Here is a 23,049-nt window from a genome sequence, read left to right on the forward strand (position 1 = left end):
ATTTATGATCAAAAATGTGTTTTCTTGGTAAATTGAAAAATACATAAGACTATAGGCTTATGTCCAAAAAGGGTTAAAAGTGGCAATAATTTTTAAATGCCATTTATTAAATACGGATGGATAGGAAATCATGTTTGTATTACAACTGTGGTGAAATAAATGAATTAAAATGAGTTTGAAGTTATTTATGATCAAAAATGTTTTTTCTTGGTAAATTGAAAAATACATAAGACTATAGGCTTATGTCCAAAAGGGTGAAAAGTGGCAATAATTTTTAAATGCCATTTTCTTTATACGGATGGATAGGAAATCATGTTTGTATTACAACTGTGGTGAAATAAACTGATTAAAATGAATCTGAAGATATTTACGATCAAAAATGTGTTTTCTTGGAAAATGGAAAAATACATAAGACTATAGGCTTATGTCCAAAACGGGTGAAAAGTGGCAATAATTTCTAAATGGCATTTTCTTTATACGGATGGATAGGAAATCATGTTTGTATTGCAATTGTGGTGAAATAAACTGATTAAAATGAATTTGAAGATATTTACGATCAATAATGTGTTTTCTTCAAAAATGGAAAAAACATAAGACTATAGGCTTATGTCCAAAAAGGGTCAATAGTGGCAATAATTTTTAAATGCCATTTATTAAATATGGATGGATAGGAAATCATGTTTGTATTACACCTGTGGTGAAATAAGCTGATTAAAATGAATTTGAAGTTATTTATGATCAAAAATGTGTTTTCTTGGTAAATTGAAAAATACATAAGACTATAGGCTTATGTCCAAAAAGGGTTAAAAGTGGCAATAATTTTTAAATGCCATTTATTAAATACGGATGGATAGGAAATCATGTTTGTATTACAACTGTGGTGAAATAAATGAATTAAAATGAGTTTGAAGTTATTTATGATCAAAAATGTGTTTTCTTGGCAAATTGAAAAATACATAAGACTATAGGCTTATGTCCAAAACGGGTGAAAAGTGGCAATAATTTCTAAATGGCATTTTCTTTATACGGATGGATAGGAAATCATGTTTGTATTACAACTGTGGTGAAATAAACTGATTAAAATGAATTTGAAGATATTTACGATCAAAAATGTGTTTTCTTGGAAAATGGAAAAATACATAAGACTATAGGCTTATGTCCAAAACGGGTGAAAAGTGGCAATAATTTCTAAATGGCATTTTCTTTATACGGATGGATAGGAAATCATGTTTGTATTGCAATTGTGGTGAAATAAACTGATTAAAATGAGTTTGAAGTTATTTATGATCAAAAATGTGTTTTCTTCAAAAATGAAAATGTCTTTATTTTTAATGAAAAAATGTTTATGTGGAAAAACAACAAAATACATGTCCACAGTGTGAAATACATCATTTATTTTTAATGAGTACTCAATTTCCCAAATGTATTTAATAAGTCAAATTTAATTCAATTTTATTGAGAATTGAATTCCACAATTTATTTTAACTTCTTTTAGGTAGCAAGCATACACAGCATAATCTTGTATTAATAAATAATGCTTCATCACTGAGATTCTCACAAAAGATGCACCACAAAACAGGGACATTCTTAGTTTTTTTTTCATATATTGTCTGGACTTTTCCTAGATGCTATATACAGCATGCATGGGAGGGAAGTATATAGTGAAATATACAGCTATAAATATATGGTGAAATATACAGCTGGGCCTGTTCAACAAAATGCCCAAATATTTCCCAGAAAGTTGAAGTGAAAATGTATTTTAATTACATGAAAGTGCACCTCCTGACATAGCTGGATTTCTTGTTCTTACGAAACATACCTGCAACAAGAACTGCAAACATAAGCAATAACGCCTTAATTTCCCTGGTTAATAAAGTGTTTTCACTCAACTCAGACATATTCAGTTTTACAGGCACAGCAGAGTTAATAGTGTCTTTTTCCTGACTTTTACAGTATTTGCTACTGAGCTTGTGCCGCTTGCGCACGACAAAAGTACACAACTGAAATGTCTCACTATTTAACAGCCAAAAGTACTTTACGCTGTACTGCAGAGGGAAATAGCTGGTTTATTAACAGGACTTTCCTGTGCATACAGGAAGTTGGGCTCAATGGAGTAAAAAAGAAAAAGAAAAAAGAAAAAGTGAGCAGATAAGAGTCCACTGCAGTGTTCTCAGTTCTGCTGGGTTCTGCTGGGTTCTGTTGGGTTCCGTTGGGTTCCCCACATCTTGGATCAGCTCAAGAGGTGCTTCTTGCCTAGAAATTGTACTTTCCTGTCGAAGGCGGTGGAGCGGATCGGAGCGTTCGGCTCATAAAAGGGATTCATTGCAAACTGAGGGAAAAAAAGGACGTAATACAGATCTTTTTAATCTGAGAAAGATTTTAATCTTTGGGTTTACCTGTCCATTCGACAGCACAACAATTTGCGTTGGCAGTTCTGTTACATTACAGGCATTTAGCAGATGCTCTTATCCAGAGCGACTTACACAGCTTTTACACGGCATTTACATAACATTCACTTATAGCGTCCACTAATACAACAGGATATACACTGAAGCAATGCAGGTTAAACACCTTGCTCAAGGGAACAACAGCTGCGTTGTACCTAGGAATCGAACCTGTGACCTTTAGGTTACAAGACCAGGTCCTTACCCATTATAAGCACTGCCACCCCACCCTTTTCAACTGCCACTAAGACATGACATGGAAAATCACAGAAAACTGACTTACCTTTATATATAAATCATACACATCGTTGAAAAAGTTTTTAATTCCGTCCTCTTGCCTTACATCATGGAGCATGATGAGCCTCATATGTAAGAAAAACGTTAAGGAAGAGTAACAGGGTCCACACTGTTTCTTAGTTCTGGTCTTGGATGGGTGACTTGATTTTTTTTTTTTTAAAGCTTTAATCATTCAATACCCCCTTCATGATATCTTGAGGCAAAAAAAGAGAACTCAATTTTTCAACACAGTTTTTCCCCCCACTATGGATCTCACACTGGACATTACAGTGTTGGTATAAAATATTATTTTCCTTTTGCTTTCTGTGCTATTAAATAAATATATTCTTAAAATTATGAGAACAGTAACATTTTAGTTGAGTTAAATACACTATTTAAGCAAAATATTTGCGGAACTTTGAGGGCTCCTTTTCCAAGATGAAGTAACTAATGGGTGCGTGGGGGGGGGGGGGGGGGGGGGGGGGGTTGAGGGGAAGCCCAGCATGCCCAATCCCTTCTCCATAAGCAAAATATCGCCCTCAGGTTTTCATTCAAAGAGCTGAGACAGCACATGCTTGAGTTGACAGTAAAGTAGCCACTGTCAAATATTTAACGCTAACCCACAAGGATAACATACCCAAGACCATCACTGTATTTCATTTGGCCATTATGATCGTGCTGAACTACAGCCGTTACAAACTCCCTTGCTCAATTATAAGTGCATAAGGGAAAACAGAAGCTTACTGACAATGGTAAAAGGATATGTCCAGCAGTGACAAAAGCGGAGACGAACCACTCGTTGAACTTGTCCACGGTTTTCAGATACATATTGTTGGACAGCCACATATTCTCATCCACCAAGTCCAAAGCCGCGTGAGCGATGAACTGGTTCAGGTGACGGTGGTCATCCTTTTAAAAAACGGAGGAAATTAATGAATAAGAAAAAAAAAGACACACAAACACCTGTGCATATGATGTCATTCAGCTCACTGTCCAGCATTTTAAACAATAAATTAAAATCATTAGGAGTTACACATGAAAAGCTGACACAGACAAGAGTTAACATTACCATTACTGTTATGTACAAGAGACTAAACTTGCCACGGAAAGGCCAATTCCAACAACCTGGAGACAATATAATATAATGATTGTGGCTTTGTGTTGACAGGGGTTACAAACTGGTTACTACTACGGATTGCTTATGAAACAACTGGAATGTTAAATCAGTCTTACAAGGCTAGCTAAAATACCTTCGATTCCGATTTCCCAGCTGGCAGAAACTCCATTTCAAAGACAGGATTATCATGGTGACCAACCATGACAAAGTAAAAACTTCCTGACATCCTTGGTATCCGGTTTCCAGAACTGCAAATATACAAAATATTTGTATATTAACGTCAATTACGCAGGGAAGAAATGCAAATGTTTGATATTCAACCAAGAGGTTGCACTAACCACCCTGCTAGGCTATCTAGCTAACGTTAGCTAAACGCAAAACACAGCTCATTAGTGAGCAAACTTGGACGGTCTGCCTCTACAACTTAATAGCAGCAGCAACTTAGTTATTCTAGCTGTTCTACCAAATCATAATGTAAATATAAAACGTCAACTAAATAGCTCCAATGCACTTACTAGTTTAATATTTCGCTACCTAGCTAGCGTTGGCGAACCCTTTCTTCTTCCCTATGTAAACGCCAACAGACGCAGACTGATGACGACATCATTAAGATAAAATTTATATTTTTAAATAGTCGTGCGAATCGACTATCAACGTCGTCAAAATTTACGAATAACAATATTTGGTACAATGTGGTACTATTTTGCAAATGTATGTAATGCTTTTCAGACTATTTTAAAAACATTTCTAAATGTCTTTCCGGTTTAACTCCCGCCCATACCACACTCTTAAAGTTAGCGATAATAAATATATAATGGTTGCATGTGCGATTGTTTCAATAAAGTAGTTTTGCTGGCTTAATGAATTCATAAAAAGGAATGTATTAAAGAAAAACATAACAGTATAGAACACATTTAGTATTTACTCGTCTCTGCTGTTGGTAGTTGCCTAACCGTGCTTCTTAAAATTACCCGGAAGAACTACTAAAATAATCTTGGGATTGGTCATCTGTAGTTACTAAGAGACCGTCAGTTTAAATATCGGGAGATCCTCTTCGCAATGTTTTTGTTGCTACAAGACAGCTGACCAAGGATCGTTTTAAAATACGGATAATTGCTAAAACCGTCCAGCAAGAAATTGCATGGGAAAATTCTGTATGTTAGTTTGTAACTGATTAGTCTACTTGGTAACTAGCCTACCTGACTGACTTTAATTTAAGAAGTACAGTTGGCTACTGTACAAAATAGGTTGATCACAAGCAAGATGTCTGGTGTTAAAGAGGAGGTTATCTCTCCGGACGAGATGCGAAAAAGGCTGTACAAGACGTTTAAGAATCGAGGTGTACTGGACACGTTAAAGGCAAGTGTGACAGCTCGCTGTTCGTTTTATTTGAAATATATATATTTTTAAATCTGCAAGTTCACTGAGAAACCAAAGTAGATGTAACGTTAAATGCGTTTCATGTGTGAGATAACGTTGCATACATCAAACTGAAACCAGTGTTCAGTTATAAGTATATAGCAGTAATGTACAGTAATTGTTTTAGTAGATACGTCCTGCATAACAAGAGTCGTTCCAAATTCAGAATTAACAATTATCTAGAACTCAAACATGACCTTAAATCATACTGGTAACACAAAGTAAAATACTGATCGCCTACTGGAACAGCATTTTCTTACTTCATATGACTGTATTGACATGGTATGGGCGCTTAAACCTGAAGAATTTCTGTTTTCTCTTTAGACTCAGCTTCGGAACCAGCTGATCCATGAGCTGAAGCACCCTGTCCTAAGCAGAGAGTACCCAGTCCGACCCGTCTTACCGGAACCAGACTCGGTCCTGGTCACCGCCTCCAACAGTCTGGTCGTGGGCCATCTTCAAAGGGCAGGTTATGAGTACTCATTGTCAGTTTTCTACCCAGAATGTGGGCTGGACAAGGACAAGGTGAGACCTGCAGCTTCTTCATAGATTCACGTTGCTATCTGATCCTTTTTGCTGGGGTGACCGTTATCTTTATGAACTTCTTACCGTAAATAAATTAGCCTTTAGTTGTAATCGTTAGTACAGATGCTCTACATGTTTGGCTTCAGTTGATCTGAGGTTGTCATGGTTGCTCCCGTGAATAACTGTAAGTTGAAGTGAGGGGAAAAATAAGTGAAATAAATGTTTTAATTTAATAATGATGTAATGGAGGTGATTTATTTCCAGTTCTCAGTGAACATTAGACTGACCACAGTACTGTGCCTTTAAGGTGTTTTCTACGAGAGACCTCCTTCAGCTCCTGAAGATTAGTCCACGGTCGTCCTTATACAAATCACTGGTAATCTGGACCCTGTTACTCCCATTGCTACCTAACCACAGAATATTCCATGTGCTTTTTCTTACGTCCGATGCACTAATATGTTTGCTTTATCCCCCCCCCCCCCCCCCCCCCACAGACATCAAGCATTCAGAATGATAACCAAAAAGGTATGCTTCCCCGTCAGTGTAGAAGTACCATGTTGGCACTGTGTACTGCACATGCCAAACCAGCGTGGTGCTAGGTCCACCTTTAGTAATTACATTACAGGCGTTTTGCAGATGCTCTTATCCAGAGCAATTTACACAACATTTTACACAGCATTTACATTACATTACAGCTGGATGTATACTGAAGCAATGCAGGTTAGGTAAGGTTAAGTACCTTGCTCGGATACAATGACTGTGTCCTACCCGGGAATTGAACCTGCGACCTTTCGGTTACAAGACCAGCTCCTTACCCGTTACACTACAGTGCCACCCAGTCTCGTTCCCTTGTGTTCTCTGCTGAGCGGACTCCTGGCTCTGTCCACAGGTTTCCTGATGAAGCTGCTCATCGAGCTGTCAGACCATCACGCGCAGAGAGAGCGCTGCGATGCCGACACTCAGACCAGCTCCTCCCCGCCGTACAGGGAGTCCCTCGGTACGCCGCGCGTCGCGTAAAAGGAAAATTACATGATAATACAGAGAGGTCATATAGAACAGTACTGAGAGGTCATATAGAACAGTACAGAGTGGTCATATAGAACAGTACAGAGAGGTCATATAGAACAGTACAGAGAGGTCATATAGAACAGTACTGAGAGGTCATATAGAACAATACTGAGAAGTCATATAGAACAGTAGTGAGAGGTCATATAGAACAGTAGTGAGAGGTCATATAGAACAGTACTGAGAGGTCATATAGAACAGTAGTGAGAGGTCATATAGAACAGTACTGAGAAGTCATATAGAACAGTAGTGAGAGGTCATATAGAACAGTAGTGAGAGGTCATATAGAACAGTACAGAGAGGTCATATAGAACAGTACAGAGAGGTCATATAGAACAGTACTGAGGGGTCATATAGAACAGTACTGAGAGGTCATATAGAACAGTACTGAGGGGTCATATAGAACAGTAGTGAGAGGTCATATAGAACAGAACTGAGAGGCCCAGGGACAACAGATGGAAATGAGCGATCTGGCTAAATCTGGCACATTGACATCACAGAATAGTGATGTTGATCAATGTGTGTTGTCCCTGTCAAATAAATAAATAAACAAATAATTAAATAAATATACAGTAGTACAGAGTCCCTCTGTATGCAACGCACTGCGTAAACGGAATATTGTCCATCCATTATCTATACCCTCTTACCCCGATCAAGGTCACATGGGGTGCTAGAGCCTATCCCAGCATGCATTGGGTGAGAGGCGGGAATAATACCGGACAGGCCAACAGTCTATACAGAAAATTGCATTCGAGTGATATTAGAGAGATCATATAGAGTAGTGCAGAGAGGCAGACAGTGCCTGTCCTGAGTTTAGCTGTGATGGCTGCTCTTTTGTGCGCTCAGTGGAGAAGATGCAGATGATCGATGATGAGTACGCCAGCCTTCGTCACAGAGGCGACAGGTGGGAGTCCCTGGAGGCGAAGCTCGCGGAGTACAGGAAGGAGGCGCAGGCGCAAGCTCAGGAGGAGGTGAAAGCAAAGGTGTGTCACATCTTTCTGGACTGGGGGGGGGGGGGGGATGTCAGCTGAGGAGGAGGAGGAGGAGGAGCGGGAGGAACAATAGCGCCTCCTATTGTGTGGAAAATAATTTTGCACAATTTTATTATTTTTCAAAAATTGTATAATTAAAAAAAAAAAAAAGGCTGATAATCAGATTGTTTCCAGCTGCAACATTTTAAAGATGTGGAACTGGCTAAAATGAAGCTGGAGGAGCAGGAGAAATCCCGCAAGGAGATCCAGGAGCTCAGGCGGGACCTGGAGAGGACCTACCAGCTGAAATCAGAGGCCCTGATCAACAGGGAGAAGAACGCCATCGAGAGATTACAGAAGCAGCAGGAGGTACTGCTCGCTGGAGCGCTTCGTCACGCAGGGCTGGTCATCCTGCTTTAATGGGCGGAAGCTGGCCAGCTCTGCCCCCAGCTGGCAGCCATGTTGAGTTTAATTCTCATTCTTAATGGCACTTCTGTGTCAGTTACATGCACTTTATGTTTCAAGCAGCAGGATGCTGACTGTCAGTATTTTAGGCCACCACATTAAAAATGAATGCTGCATATTGTGAAGTATAAACCCTTTACTGTGGTATCAAGCTACAGTAGGTATGAACAGTTGCAAGTGCAATTGCTGAGGATTCTTAAACCGAAGGAACAGCTTGTGTCTGTTGATTGTATTGTCCATCAGATTGAAGAGAAGGAGATCTACATGCAGAGACAGTTGGTCCTGAAGGAGATTGATGCCGTGCGGAACAGAGAGGTGGATTTGAGGCAGAGGACTGAAGCTTTTGAAAAGTAAGAAAATGAAGTCCTGGAATCTCAGTGGCAGAGAGCTAATTAAAGATCTCTAATTAACCCTTTGAAGAGTAGTTTTTTTGGAATGTTTCTTCAACATTCTAATTCAGCGTTCAGTTACCAGCAGCGATTGTGACGTCAACATTAGAATGTTCGGTTAAGAACGTTCTAATCACATATTTGTGGTTTTACACCTTGGCCGTCCTTGTAATCGAAGCCATTAAAATGCATATCCACAACAATAAAGTGATCCTTCTCAGCATCTCTAGAGATTTTATAGACTAACCAGATGGTCAACCCCTGTGTTCCTTTAGTCCCGTGTACTTCCTAATAGCGAGAGGTTGCCATTGGTAACAGGAGTACCTGTGCTGATACGGTGGCTGGATATTCATGCCGAGCGCGCGTGTGCGTGCGTCTGCCACCCAGGGGCTGTAAGCTGCAGCAGGAGAAGGCCAGGGCCATGGAGGAACTGCTGGGCCGTAGAGAGCTGGCCGTGAAGACCCTGGAGGAAACGTACGACCAGAAGCTGAAGAACGAACTCACGAGGTACCGCAGCCGTCCTGCGTCACGGATAACAAATCAAATTTACTCTGATTAGCATGGGAGCCCCTCCCTCCTGATAAACATATCAAAAGCCGTGTTTACTTCTATCAGACCTAAATTTGATGCATTGCACTCAGGTCCAGGTCGAGTTGCAGAGCAGACTAAAGGTGTAAAGCTTCCACTGCTATGGAAGCTTTACACCTCTAATGGCCACTAGGTGGCACTAGATGGCAGTGGAGACAGATTTATTCATGCATACAGTAATGCAGACCTACCATTTCAGGTTAGTTTCCAGAGGGCCGTTTGCTCCTGTTTGTAGGCAAATAAAAGCACGCCAGCAGTCTTATTCTTTTAAATCATGTTGAATTGCTCAGTGCTGTTGTCAACACATTTTCCTCTTCATTGCTGTGCAGGGATTTCTCCCATTCTGTGGTTTTAGCAAAGACACCCATCAGGATTCACTCACTGTCTGCTAGCGAGAAGAACGGAAAAAGACAGATGATTATAGCTGAGATGTACCCATTTCAGTGAAGGCATAAAGCTGCTCTCAGACGTATGGATAGTGATGAATGCATATTTAATAAGTCAGAAGCTGCCGGTGGCTCCATCGCCTCATGTGCACAGTCAGTAAATCTGGAGCGTATAGCCAGCTGTCAGGGAGTATTAGAGCGATGCACTCTGACTGGGGCTCCACAGACACACACACACCTCCTGCCCTCAGTCCACACGCAGCCATGACAAACCACTGCAGTCGTGTGCAACGGACACAAATATAACAGCAGCGTCCACACACTGTCCTCTCAACCTCTGCGGGTTTACTGGTGATACCACAACGCAGCGTGTTAAATTGTCGTACCACTAACATGAAATGCAGCCCTTATATTTATGACATTGACAGTGTTCAGTAACGGGAAAGTGTCACAATTGTCATAACTTTGATAAAAATTGTGCTTAAGTATGCAAATTTTGAAGTGCAGACTGGGGGTTCCACAGTAGTGCATCCTGGGAAGTATGCAGATATGCAGAGTACTCTGCAATCAGTCAGTGTTCACAAAGCATTCTCAGTTCTAACCAGTACGGAAATTGACAGGTGCATTTCTCTTATTTCACCTGAGGGCGATTTTCTTCTTTTCACAAGAAAAATGGCGATTCTTTCATTCTCTTTTCTTAAGATATCAGCTGGACCTGAAAGAAGAATATCTCCAGAGAACCCAAAAAGTCGCAGAGGACGAGAGGAGAAATAAAGGTGTGACGTTATCCCTTTTTTGTCGTCTCCTGACGTTTCTGTGCTAAGCTCAAATGAGCAGTGTTTCTGTGCTAAGCCCAAACGGACAGTGTTTCCGTGCAAAGCTCAAATGGACAGTGTTGCAGTGCTAAGCTCAAATGAGCAGTATAGCAGTGTTGCAGCGATGCAGGAAGCTGTCACTCACCATCTGCTCCTCCCTCCTTCCCTGCGCAGAGGAGAAGGTCCGCTTGCAGAAGGAAGCCGCCTCCGTCTCGGCGAAGGCAGAGGAGCACAGGCAGGCCTGCGCCGAGCTGCAGAGACTGCAGGTCCGTTTGCGTGCTCGTGTGCTGCAGCCGCGTGTTTCACCAAAGGGCCAGGCCGGCCATCGTTTAGGTCACACCTCCATGCAGCTTCCTGACAACCAGTGTAAACTGCAAAAGCCTTCCATGTCAAAAACCATTGTCAACACCGCATTATGATTTAGACTTATGGGAATTTTTACCAATTATTGTTGTTTTGTCATTGGGTATTAAAGTGCTTAGACATGGACGTACAGCATTTTTTTGTGATGCCAGTGATGGACAGGTCACTGAAAGTGGTGGGAGTGTCCCTCCCCGGGGGGCGGGGCTAAGTGGTCAGAGCTGAGCATGTGACTGCGTTCGCAGGTTGCCCTGGACACCGCGCTGGCACAGGTGTCTCTGGTCACTCAGCAGAACGAGCTGCTGAAGGAGAGGCTGGAGGCTGCCAGGGACTACCCAACGCTCAAAAGGGAGAGGGTGGAGCTTCAGGCTCAGCTCCGCCTCCTCAAGAAGACCCTGGAGGAGGCGCAGGAGGAGAACCACCACCTCCGGACCGGTGAGAACCAGCCGCCCCCTGCTCCTGATGGAGAACCGATCTCCACCGTCCGTTGCGTCTGTGTCTCTGGCACACAATTTAAATTCAGATTCAGGGCATATGAATTATGATTTATTTCTCCTGCCTCAACAACAAAACACTGTATCAATCATTTCACCTGCTACTGAGTGAACATAGAAAATGAATACATTATTAGAGTCTTTAACTCTGCCACTGCACACTGAACAGGGCAAAAAACAGCTATATTCATAATTTATAGGGAATCTAATAATATATTCACACTCCCATATTTTCTCTGGGAACTGGGTCACAGCTAATCTCTTGCTATTTCCAGCTGGTAATAAAAAGTATTTCAATGCTGTTTTACCTGTTGTCCCGAGCTGCGTTGTGATTGGCCAGAATGTTGGTTGTTTTACCTGTTGTCCTGAGCTGCGTTGTGATTGCCCGGAATGTTGGTTGTTTTACCTCTTGTCCTGAGCTGCGTTGTGATTGGCCGGAATGTTGATTGTTTTACCTCTTGTCCTGAGCTGCGTTGTGATTGGCTGGTCCGCAGACCTCAGCAAGCCCTCGAAGGAGCAGCTGGTGCTGCAGACGGAGCTCAGGAGGGTGCAGAACGCCAGGAGGCTGGACGAGGAGGACTTTGAGAACCAGAAGCAGCTCCTGCAAGTGCAGCTGCAGACCGAGGTGAGAACACAATCCTGCATCTGTACCACCACAGCCTCGGCTACGCTCATTCTGAACACTAGCACAGTCATTCTGAACACTAGCACAGTCATTCAGAACACTAGCACGGTCATTCGGAACACTAGCACAGTCATTCGGAACACTAGCATGATCAATTGGAACGCTAGCACAGCCAATTGGAACACTAGCACAGCCAATTGGAACACTAGCAGGGTCATTTGTCCTCCTGTCCAGGCGGAGCGCTGTGCCCAGCTGAAGGCCCAGCTGGCGGAGTGTGAGGAGAGGACGCAGCGCGTGACGTCCCACGCAGAGGACGTCAAGATGCAGCTCAGACAGACGCAGCTGGGTACGCAGCCCCTTCGCCAAATCTCCTCCTGTTACCCTTTCACCTCCGCTCAAAACACTCTGTTTCCTCTTCTCTCTCTCACACTCACATGCTTTTCTCTGTCCTCTCCCTCTCTCTCCGGTCTCTAACTGGAGCAGCCCTGGAGAACGAGGTGCTCCGCTGCCCTAAACCCTCTCTGGTGGACCGCTCCGTTCTGGACCTGGCCCCCGATAAACTGGTGCCCCCCGATATCTACGTGGACCCGGCGGTTCTGAGGAGCCGGGCCCAGGACGACCCGTACGGGCCGGGACGCCGGCCCCAGTGGGCCCGCTCCGCCTCCTCGGACTCCGACACCGAGCTGGTCGCCGGCGCCAAGGCCCGCATACGGGAGCTGGAGAAGGAGGCGGAGTCTCTGGAGGAGGCGTACCGCAGCTACCAGCAGAGGGCGCTTCGCGCGGCAGTGTCCGGCATCCAGCCGCCCCGCACCTTCTCGCCCCCGCCCCTGCCTCAGCAGCGGCCCCCGCACCGCCCCAGAGCCGCCCCGGGCCACGCCCCGCAGACCAGGGTCACGTTCGCCCAGGAGCCGCCGCCCCCGTCCCTGTTGCCCGGTTACGGGAGCAGCCTGCCGTTCGAGGCCCAGTCTCCCGAACTTGGCTCCTCCCCTCCCAGGCGTCTGTCGTCCACGCCCCTCTCCATCGCCAAGAGGCTGATCAGATACGCCGCAGAGGAAGGTGCTGTGCAAGCTGAACACACACACACACACACACACGCACGCACAAACACACGCACACACTCGTACACACACTTTTACAAACATGTGCACGCACAAACGCACAAACACATGCACACTCACACGGACACTTTAAGACTCCAAGCCTCACACAATTGGTACAAGTGCTAATGTACACAACTGAAGCAGTTTACCTTTACACATGCACTTTTGTGTGTAAAATGTCTAATATAGGCCCAATATGGCTTTCTACCGAAGTCAAGGTGCTAGTTTTACTTGCTTTATGGTTTTGCTCAGTTTGTTTAGTTTCCCCACAGGACTTGTTAGCATCTATAAAAAGCAGAGGTGGAAAATCCAGGTTCAGAAAGTACAAGTCCTCCCCATTATTTTTGTTCAAACCACCAGGATTTGCTAATAAGCACAGTTGTTCAGCCAGGACATTGAATTGAGTGATTTCAGCTTGATGAGTTCACGGGTGGAAGAGACACCTGGCAGGACTTTCACTTTCTGACCCCTGGACTCTCTCCACCTCTGGTAAAAAAGCCTTCTGAAAAAGTTAACGGTGTTTCTCCGTCTCTGTGGTCGCCAGATGCGCAGTCTTCTCCTGTCACATTTCGCGGCCTGTCCCCCGAGAGGCAGCTGTCCCCCATACCTCACAGTGAAACGGGCGTGGCCGCGTCGTCCTCCACCAGCCTCCCTGGAAGCCCCGCCCTGAAGAGCACGGCCCGAGGGCCAATCGGGTACGGACGCACACGCGCTGACATTCCAACTCGCGCCCCGATACGCCACACACACATTCCTGCTCCCCTGTAGCCATACACACACACACACACTCACACACACATACACACACACAGACACACACAGACACACACAGACACACACACACAGACACACGCACACGCGCACACGCACACACACACAGACACACACATACACACACATACACACACACACACACACACACATACACACACACACACACATCCCTGCTCCCCTGTAGCCGTACAAGCACCCACCTTCACGCTGTCCACAGTAACACACACACACACACACACACACACACACACACACACACACACACACACATACACACTCAGGAAACACGATATTCTGGGGACTTCACTGGATTTTCAAGAGATTTGTGATAGATATATTAGTGTAACAATTTTCTATTATTTCCAATGGTTGTCCTTGTGGGGACCATGAATTTTGTCTGGGGGGGGGGTCCTCTTATGGACGGTGTGCAAACAGGTCAAAGTCCACACCAAAATAGTAAAACACACTCACACTGCATGGGGATTCTGAGGATCCACACTGGATACATAACATTAGTGGAATTCCTTGTGCTGTATATTTGTTTTTTCTGTAACACCACCCACAAATGAAACTCCCGAGCACACAAGCAGATGGTGAATGAAAGCATTTCCCCCACCTTCCAGGGTGTGTTTGGTTAGGATGCTTAATGGTTCAGATATCTGACGGGCATATGTCAGCTTTGAAGGTAGGTCTAATATTTCAGGCGTTCGTGGGTGTACCCACCGGTCCTGTCTACACAGCTGCGGAGCGTATTGTGATGTATCTTTGTGAAGACCGAACGCGGAATGTCACCTGTGCCGTCTTTGTTTGCGCTCTCAGCTCACAGAAGGCGCAAGAAGTGGCGTCAAGCTCAGGCTCATCGCCCTCGCCTCCTGAGAAAATAACTCTGGACGATCTCACGGAGCCTTCGCAAGGTAATCGTCCTTTCCTGCGAGGCGCGTTGTGTACGTGTGTGAAATATCAACATTCCGCTGCCGTGGCCCAGTTCCGTCTCCCAGAATGCAATTCGGTAGAATGCAGGCACAGGGTCGTTCTCAGCGCAGAGCGTGTGTGCTGCATCACACGGTCATCTAGAAAATTTAATCTGCTTTGTCTTCAGGTAAAATTCCAGAGCAGGTCATCTCTTCACAGGTGACAGAACTGCATGTGCCTTCGGAACCTAACATAACAGTCACGCTTTGAACAATAATTACTTATAAAAGTTAAATAATAATAAGATATCGCCATATTTAACTTTTATAAATAATATTGCTGTTCAAAGTGTAACTATTTCAACGTTTTTTAAAATCATTTGTTGATGAAATATTCGTAACCAATCATAGCTATGTTAAATAAGCCACTCAGTTGATTTTCATTATATGAGAAAGTCTGCCACACTGGTCGTAACCTTGGGAATTTTTCCATTGCTGTTTATCAAGAGGAAAGCGATAAGGAAATTATATTTGTTGAAAAAATATTTTGTATTTTGAGTAATGACATCCTAAACCCCAAGGTTGCTATGCATAAATCACACTGTCTACAATAAAATAAAGCATCAGGTCAGTCAGATAAGAGTGCATTAAAACTGATTAAAAAAACAAAATGGCACGCAAACATCTATATAAACCCCTGTGGGAGAGTAAAACAAAAACAAGCCCTCAGAAATTATTAGAAATTATTACAGAAAGATTACAACAAAGGTGATAAAGTAATAAAAGCAAGTCTGGACAAACACAGTGTTCATTGGAAGGGGCAATGTTCCTGTAGTCTCAATGTTCCGTTCTTTCAATCTCAAATCTGTTCTTATAATCTCAAATCTGGGGTGAGAGTCTCAAATCTGTTTGTGGGCCATGGGACCGTGAGCTCTGTCCCCCCCCCCCCCCCCCCCCGTGAGTGAAGATTAGTTTTAGGCACAGTGAGTTGGGCTGGTATCGCAGGTAAAGACTCACCTACTGTAGTAGACGCACAGACCTGCAGCAAGTCACTTAATTTACGTGGAGAAAGTCAGTTGAGTGCTTTAAAATTTAGTGATAGTTAGGGTTGCAAAGGGACAGGGTTTCTGATAAATTCCCAGAAACTTTCTTTGGGAATTTTGGGGAATTTTTCCCAGTTAGTACTAGTGAGTAGACGCTACCCAACAGTGTCTGTAGGATTTTACAGGAAGCCGCTGACTCTTGTGCATGGTAGGGGTAATGTGTTCTCATGATTTTGTACACGTCAGTACTTTGAACTGACAGGCACAAAATCAGGACTTCAAGGTCAGGACTCCAAGCTGAGATATCCCATCGTAAGGTGAGGCGGTCGGAAACAGGAAATGATAAAGGCACGTACTCAACCCTGTGTTTCCTTGAGCGAGACTGAGGACTTGAACAGGTGTCCTGTTATCATTTAACATAAGTTTCCAAAGAGAGGGAGGGATGAAGCCAGGCCTGGCAACCCATTCAATCTGGCAACCAATTCAGTTTCAACCAGAACAAGTGAACCCGAAGATAAAATTCAAATGGTATTTTGTGGTGCCATCATATTTGTAGTTCATCTACATCAGAGACAGGCCTAATAAAAATTGTGCTTCATGAACCAACGCTCAGTTTAATTTAAAGAAACTATTAATATACAATGCGGATATCTGCCATAAACCAGAGAAATATCGTCAGAGTGACAGCAGGAGCAGGAAAATGAATAGTGAACCAGAACAGAAGGCATTTCCCCCAAGGCAGGCGGTAAATAATGAAGGAGAGGGGTCCATGCACTGTGCCGAGGGGCACTTTCTGAGTCAGGAGGAGCCATATCGGGTCTATACTTACTGAGAGAATTTAATTCTCATCTACACAATAATAATAAATGTTATTTGTTATTTATATAGCATCTTTCAAGCGTAGAGCATGAAGTGCTTTCCAAAGCAGATAAAAATAAGTTTTAAAATTACAATAAAATAAAAAGCACAATAAAAGCACATAAAAGGGAAGAACGAACAGCAAATAAAATTGCAATAAAGATTAAAAAAGGCAATATTAAAACGCAATGAAGAAAATAGAAGAACTATGCGCAGTGGAAGTACAACATAATAAAACAAAATAAAAGCGAATGATAAGCCAGTAGCGTTAAGACCCAACAATTAAAAGAAGAAAATACAGCAACTACCAATCAGTCATTACAGAAGGCGGTTTTGTTAAGAAGGGTTTTGAGGCTAGTTTTTAAAAGCAGAGAGTGTATCAGCAGACCTGATATTGTAAGGAAGGCTGTTCCAGAGCCTAGGGGCCATTATGGCAAAGGCTCGATCCCCTGCGGATTTTAATCCGGACTGTGGAACAGCCAAAAGCTCCACGTCACTGGGCGAAAACGTGGTAAGAGAACTTGGTTCTCATTGTCCTGCTCTGTTTAAATAAAGGTGGTTATGATGTCTAGTATTGTGGCAGAACAAACCCAAGGTCCCTCTCTCTACTATCTCACACTTACTTTCTCTCTGTCTCTTTGTCTCACATACGCATACACACACACGCACACACAATTAAACAATTCACATTTACTGAACACCAGGTCATAGAACCTGTCCTACAATAATCTGCTTCTGCTGTAATAATCGGTCGATTAACTCAAGCACACATTTCCACGATTTGCACTTTTTCAGTCGCGGTATCTTTGTTCGTTCTGTGTGTGCTCTTTTTCCCCCCTCCTCCCTGCTCGGACTTGGACGATAATTGAAATGACGCTGTGCGGTGCTGTAATCCTCTCTGGCCTATAAGCGGGGAGTCTATTTATAGCCGCCGCCTGTCGAAAGCGGCAGAAGCTCGCTCTGTAGGACGATGACATGCGCTCCCGTGCTCCCAGCATGCAACGCTTCCTGACCACACCTGAGCGCTTCCCAGACGCCTGCAGGACTTCTCTAATCACACCTGAGCACACCTGTTAAAAAAAACAGCCGCATGCACTCAACGCCTTCCCTGTCCCTTACTCACGTTTCCAAGACGACCCTCCCGTCTGAGAGACTGAGGCCTGTGGGCCGCTGGGTTTTACACCGCGCTGCATCGCAAGCTTGCTGTTCTGCAGTGATCAGTTTCCTGAGACCGGGGGGCATTTTAGGAAGCAGGATTACCGGGTTAGCTGGATAACTGCACAGAGTAAAACCCGGAACAGCTCTTTTTTACTTCTTTGTTCTAGATTTTGGAGGGTTCCAGGTTTTACTCAGCACAGTTATCCAGCTAACTTAGTCATCCTTCTTTGTGATACGGGGCCATGGTTGTGTTCATATTGTTATCATCTTAAATTAATATTTTAATTGTTATTATTTAAATGTTATTATGTACAATATTGTATCAACCTGCATGTTATGCATGCAAAATAATGAAATCATTTCTGGCACTGGCTTGTGAATTAGATTTTGGACACTGTGTTTTTGGGCCCTGGTTGGTCCTGGTGAAAGCTGTGCATCTCTGCCTGACTCTGGGTTCTCAGTCTGTCCCTCGTTTGTTATTACAGGAAGTACAGATTCATTGTTGTGCTCTCCTTCTAGGCCCCGCCCACATTCCAGAGCTGCCCCAAGACCTGGCGAATCAGCCTGCTGAAGAGCCAGAGCGTGGGCGGAGCATCACCCCAACATCCCAGCGTGGGCGGAGCATCACCCCAACATCCCAGCGTGAGGGGAGAGTCTCCCAAACATCCCCGCGTGTGCGCAGTGCCACCCCCCCAGAAACAGTGGGGTCCCCTTCAGTACATCAGCAGGGTGAGTGACTGTCCCGCACATCCACCCCATAAATATACCCCCACCCCCCACCATAGTCCCAGGCCTGCTACTACCCCCCCCCCCCCCCACACACACACACACACACACTCACACACCCATACACAGACACACACACTCACACGTACACAGACTCACACACACTCACACACGCACACGTACACAGACTCACACACACACACCAGGTTCAGTTCTGGCTACCGCCTGCTTTCCCTCCACTTTCAGCTTGTACACTGGGATCTTCTCTCTTTCAGAAATGCATCAGTTCCCTGAGGAGGCAGGCAGTGGACCCCACAGAGAGGAAGAGGAGGATGAGGAGATGCAGTGGGAGCTGGAGAGGAAGAGGAGGGAGGAGAAGAGACAGCAGGAGAGAGAGGAAGCCATGGAGAGGCAGCGGAGGGAGCTGGATAGGCTGGAGCAGGAGAAGGTGGGAGTCCAAGCGTAACCACTCCCACAATGCACCACTCCCATAATGCACCACTCCCACAATGCACCACTCCCACAATGCACCGCTCCCAAAATGCACCGCTCCCAAAATGCACCGCTCCCAAAATGCACCGCTCCCATAATGCACCGCTCCCATAATGCACCACTCCCATAATGCACCACTCCCACAATGCACCACTCCCACAATGCACCGCTCCCATAACGCACCACTCCCACAATGCACCGCTCCCACAATGCACCGCTCCCAAAATGCACCGTTCCCATAATGCACCGCTCCCATAATGCACCGCTCCCACAATGCACCACTCCCACAATGCCCCACTTCCGCCGCTCGCAGCAGTAACAGCGCTGCTCTTACCGTTCTCTCCTTCCCAGCGCCTGGAAGAGCAGCGGCAGGAACAGGAAGTGGTGTCCGGGGAAGGGGGCGAGCGGACGGACGGGGAGAGGGAGGAGCTGCGGCAGGAACAGGAAGTGGTGTCCGGGGAAGGGGGCGAGCGGACGGACGGGGAGAGGGAGGAGCTGCGGCAGGAACAGGAAGTGGTGTCTGAGGAAAGGGGCGAGCGAACAGAGGAGGAGAGGGAGGAGCTGGGCGTGGGACCGGTGGAAAAGAGGGGCCAGGAGGACCCCCTCCAGAAGTACATGAGGATGGTGATGGAGGGAAAGGTCAGTCCGTGCTACGCCGCGATGCCCCGCCCTCCTGGCGGCTCTGAGGGAAGCGGGTCTGAGGAGCCGCCTGCGTGTGATAAACTCACTTTTTCTTTCAGAGTCCGAAGAAAGAGGAAACTGAGGGGAGCCCAGAGGCGGAAATTCTGTCCGACGAGAAAGATAACAGGTATGGTGTGTGTGTGTGTGTGTGTGTGTGCGTGCGTGCGTGCGTGCGCGCGTGCGTGCGTTTGTGTGTGTATGTGTGCATGTTTGTGTGCGTGTGTGTGCATGTGCATGCGTGCGCATTTGTGTGTATGGCAAATTCAGAGCGCTGGCTGGATGAGATTTTGTTTGAACGCAAACGCAACAGAGTTCTGTGAGCGGAGCTCGCCTTCATCGTCGTCATGGGAACCACGTTCTGTCCCTCACAGTACGCCTGTGTGTGTTTCAGTATCGCCGCGTTCTCACACGACGATCCCGATGAAGACTTCTGGTAAAACCGAGAGGCAAGGAAGGAGCTTTTCCAGGCACATATTCCACTTTAGCATTCCATTCTTAAAATTATTTTATGGCCCACCACCACCACCCTGCTCAGTGGAGGACAGCTATATATTTATACAATATGCACGTATCATAGTTAAGTCACTACTATCCCCACTTCCTGTTTTATGTTTTTATACCGTTTTTATTTATTTAGTTGTGCGTTTTGTACCCACATTATACTGAGTGCTGAATAAATTCTGTAAATTACACAGTTGTATTTAAATAAATTTTTTGCTACTGAACTTCTGAATTGATAAAATCCCAGTGATTATGTTTTTAAGAACAGATATCAAGGAAAATAATTTTGAAAAAAAAATAATGGCGCTTATATCACTGTGTACAATATCTGCAGGTCGCCTTTGAAGAAGTTCCACCCAATTCAGATTTAGACCGAACTTAATCGCCCTCACATAAGGAAGTTCATTCCAGCGGCACCTAATGAACCAGTAAACACGGCAGGAAGCGCTGGACTAGTACTGCACTGCACCAGTACTGCACTGGACCAGTACTGCACTGGACCAGTACTACACTGCACTGGACTACACTGCACCAGTACTGCACTGAACCCCAGCAGTCCCCTACCCTGGTCCCGAGGAACTTCTGTGCACGCTGATTTTTATCCCATCCTTAATTAAGTCTTTCTTTTTTTTTGTTCCTGAAGTAAAAAGAGCTGGTTATTGTTTTTAATTAGAACTCTTATTGTCTAATGAGGGGTGCTTTACCCTTTTAATGCCACATTATGTCAGAAACAGATCTTCATATTCAAATCATTAATATTCCCCATTAATTTTAATGACTTTAATCAGTCAGATGAGTGCACAGACAACTGATGTTTTCATTTTCATTTAATGCGCTGTGGCAAATCTCACTCTTTTTATTTTCCCTAACAGGCTGAACTAGTGTGCAGTCTATTCTAGATTTTCCGCATTTGTGGTCTCTGAGAATTTACCTCCCCAATTCCAGTGTTACTGCTGCTCTTAAAGCCTGATTTATGCACTCGTCTTCACATTGGAAGTCACTCTGGATGCCAGTAGTATAATGCAAATCATTCCTAGAGCTGAAAACGGCAGTGTAGCATAATGGCTAGGGAAGTGAGATTGCGATTGTAAACCAAAATGTTCTTTACAAAAACGGCAACAAAACTGCCTCATTCACTCGTAGTTTTTAGAAAGAGAAATTAAACACACAAAACATACAATAGCCATTGACGCTAAACGATGGAAAGGTCCCTGCTTACCAACACTGAATTTATCAAAAGCTTCACAACATGAGCTGTGCTTTGGTAGGCAATAGCTAAGGCCTACAACCCAGCCTATATAAACCCGTGCTTATAACACAAAGAACTTTACAGGGTAGAGGTGAGCCTAACCCAGCAGTGATTGTGTGTGACTGAGAAGGAAAATACTCAAGGCAGTTGTGGTGAGATAAACCCAAACCCAAAACGTGGAAGGTAGACGACTCACCTGGACTTCTGCCGTCATCTTACATGGCCAGCCCATGTGCAGGCCCATCGATGCAGGTGCAGTATGCGTAACTGTGCGTGGTTCTTCTCTTGGGTTCTTCTCGGAAGTTCATTTAAGGTGCACCAAAAACAGTAATGAGTGATCGCAGCGAATCCAAAAATATGTCATCGTGTACACAAAGGGTAACGGGCCCATAAAGGAAATCATCCACCGGAGTCTGAGTCAGACAACAACGGCAAACGGGTTCACCCAACGCAGCCATCATCTGTCCAGGGGTTTTTCAACAAAGGACCAACAATCAGGAGCCAGAGACGAATCAAAACTTCCTTTACAAACAAACACATATACTAAATAAATAAATAAATAAATAGATAAATAAATAAATAGTGACAAAGCCAAAAATGCTGAAATGTCCCGTCAAAGATTCAAAATGGCGTAGGGTAAGTGCGGATCACATTTCCCTTCAACAAGCTCACCTGTGAACATTGGCAAATGGACTTACCTGGCATGTCAAGCAAAGCAAATGTAGAATTTATGTGAAAATGTACGTTCCTGAGATCAGTTCTTAATATAGGCTACATGTAGGTATTCCTAATGGGCCACCAGTGCCTAACAATGCTAACAAACCAGTATGAATTGAGTGTCCAGTTTGGAGCGTAATTTCATAATCTCCAATCTAGCAACATGTGGTTGCATCAATTGAATTTTTAAAGCCTAATAAAATGTTGCACAAGCCAAGATATACGATAAAAGAGGTTTAATTCACAACGACTATTATATCCACTTAATCTGAGGTGTGTTTGAATGTAAACAGACCTGAAATAGATGGGTCTGACAGTGAGTCTGGATGTTTCTGGCTTTAAAGGGTTTCCTTGTCCTATACTGCTTGTAAGCCTAAGCAGTTTTAGCATGTGTGTATTACCAAAAACACCATTCACGTTTTTGGTCGTCGTCATGGTGACAGCGATGGTGACATGAAAACAACACGACACCTTGATCAATCGTTTATTTTTTATTTTTATTTCATAAAAACACATTTACCAGGCTGGTTGACAAAGTGCCCAAGGGTGTCCTTAGTTAATACGACGAGACATTTTTGATCAACTATAGTAATGATAGTAGCTATACCTTTTTGTTTCTGTACCACATGAAGAGTAAGAGCCAGTGATAAACAGAAAGCTCTCTGTCTACGCCAGACCTGGGTCAAATACATATTTGTTTTGGATTCAAATACTTTTCTACGCTTTACTGATCTTGTCTGGTGCATTGGAACCAATGAAATACGCTCAAAAAGTGCAAACTCCGCCTTCTGGTCATATCGGCCGGCTCAGTTACACCAGGCAAGATCAACAGAGCACAGAAAAGTATTTGAATCCAAAGCTAATACACATTTTGACCCAGGCCTCGTCTATGCAGGTGTT

At 44.3% G+C, this 23,049-nt stretch overlaps 2 protein-coding genes across 5 annotated transcripts; one reads left to right on the top strand and one right to left on the bottom strand.

Moving 5' to 3' along the window:
* Nucleotides 1-1,422: 1,422 nt before the first annotated feature.
* trappc2 (trafficking protein particle complex 2) lies at nucleotides 1,423-4,479 on the bottom strand. 3 transcript variants are annotated; one of them, XM_035394322.1, is made up of 5 exons: nucleotides 4,372-4,479; nucleotides 3,971-4,085; nucleotides 3,485-3,629; nucleotides 2,728-2,813; nucleotides 1,423-2,329 (listed from the first exon to the last, which is right to left on the bottom strand). In XM_035394322.1, exons 2-5 carry the CDS (start codon nucleotides 4,061-4,063, stop codon nucleotides 2,231-2,233), a joined length of 423 nt encoding a protein of 140 aa, XP_035250213.1. In that variant the 5' UTR covers nucleotides 4,064-4,085; nucleotides 4,372-4,479; the 3' UTR covers nucleotides 1,423-2,230. The 3 variants fall into 3 exon arrangements, with proteins under 3 accessions (XP_035250213.1, XP_035250211.1, XP_035250212.1); XM_035394320.1 differs by having other exon boundaries at nucleotides 4,353-4,461; XM_035394321.1 differs by having other exon boundaries at nucleotides 3,971-4,429.
* A 368-nt stretch (nucleotides 4,480-4,847) lies between these two features.
* On the top strand, nucleotides 4,848-20,415 carry ofd1 (OFD1 centriole and centriolar satellite protein). 2 transcript variants are annotated; one of them, XM_035394319.1, is made up of 23 exons: nucleotides 4,848-5,196; nucleotides 5,581-5,781; nucleotides 6,089-6,157; nucleotides 6,276-6,306; nucleotides 6,671-6,778; nucleotides 7,693-7,829; nucleotides 8,013-8,186; nucleotides 8,526-8,632; nucleotides 9,059-9,178; nucleotides 10,348-10,421; nucleotides 10,635-10,726; nucleotides 11,066-11,255; nucleotides 11,809-11,939; nucleotides 12,174-12,285; nucleotides 12,423-12,995; nucleotides 13,584-13,734; nucleotides 14,633-14,727; nucleotides 18,303-18,512; nucleotides 18,785-18,957; nucleotides 19,353-19,385; nucleotides 19,452-19,640; nucleotides 19,742-19,809; nucleotides 20,074-20,415. In XM_035394319.1, the coding sequence occupies exons 1-23, from the start codon at nucleotides 5,101-5,103 to the stop codon at nucleotides 20,117-20,119; spliced, it is 3,180 nt and encodes a 1,059-aa protein (XP_035250210.1). In that variant the 5' UTR covers nucleotides 4,848-5,100; the 3' UTR covers nucleotides 20,120-20,415. The 2 variants fall into 2 exon arrangements, with proteins under 2 accessions (XP_035250210.1, XP_035250209.1); XM_035394318.1 differs by having other exon boundaries at nucleotides 19,353-19,640.
* The last annotated feature ends 2,634 nt before the right edge of the window (nucleotides 20,416-23,049 follow it).

This window comes from Anguilla anguilla, chromosome 15 (assembly GCF_013347855.1).
Source record: "Anguilla anguilla isolate fAngAng1 chromosome 15, fAngAng1.pri, whole genome shotgun sequence".
Lineage (NCBI taxonomy): Eukaryota > Metazoa > Chordata > Actinopteri > Anguilliformes > Anguillidae > Anguilla > Anguilla anguilla.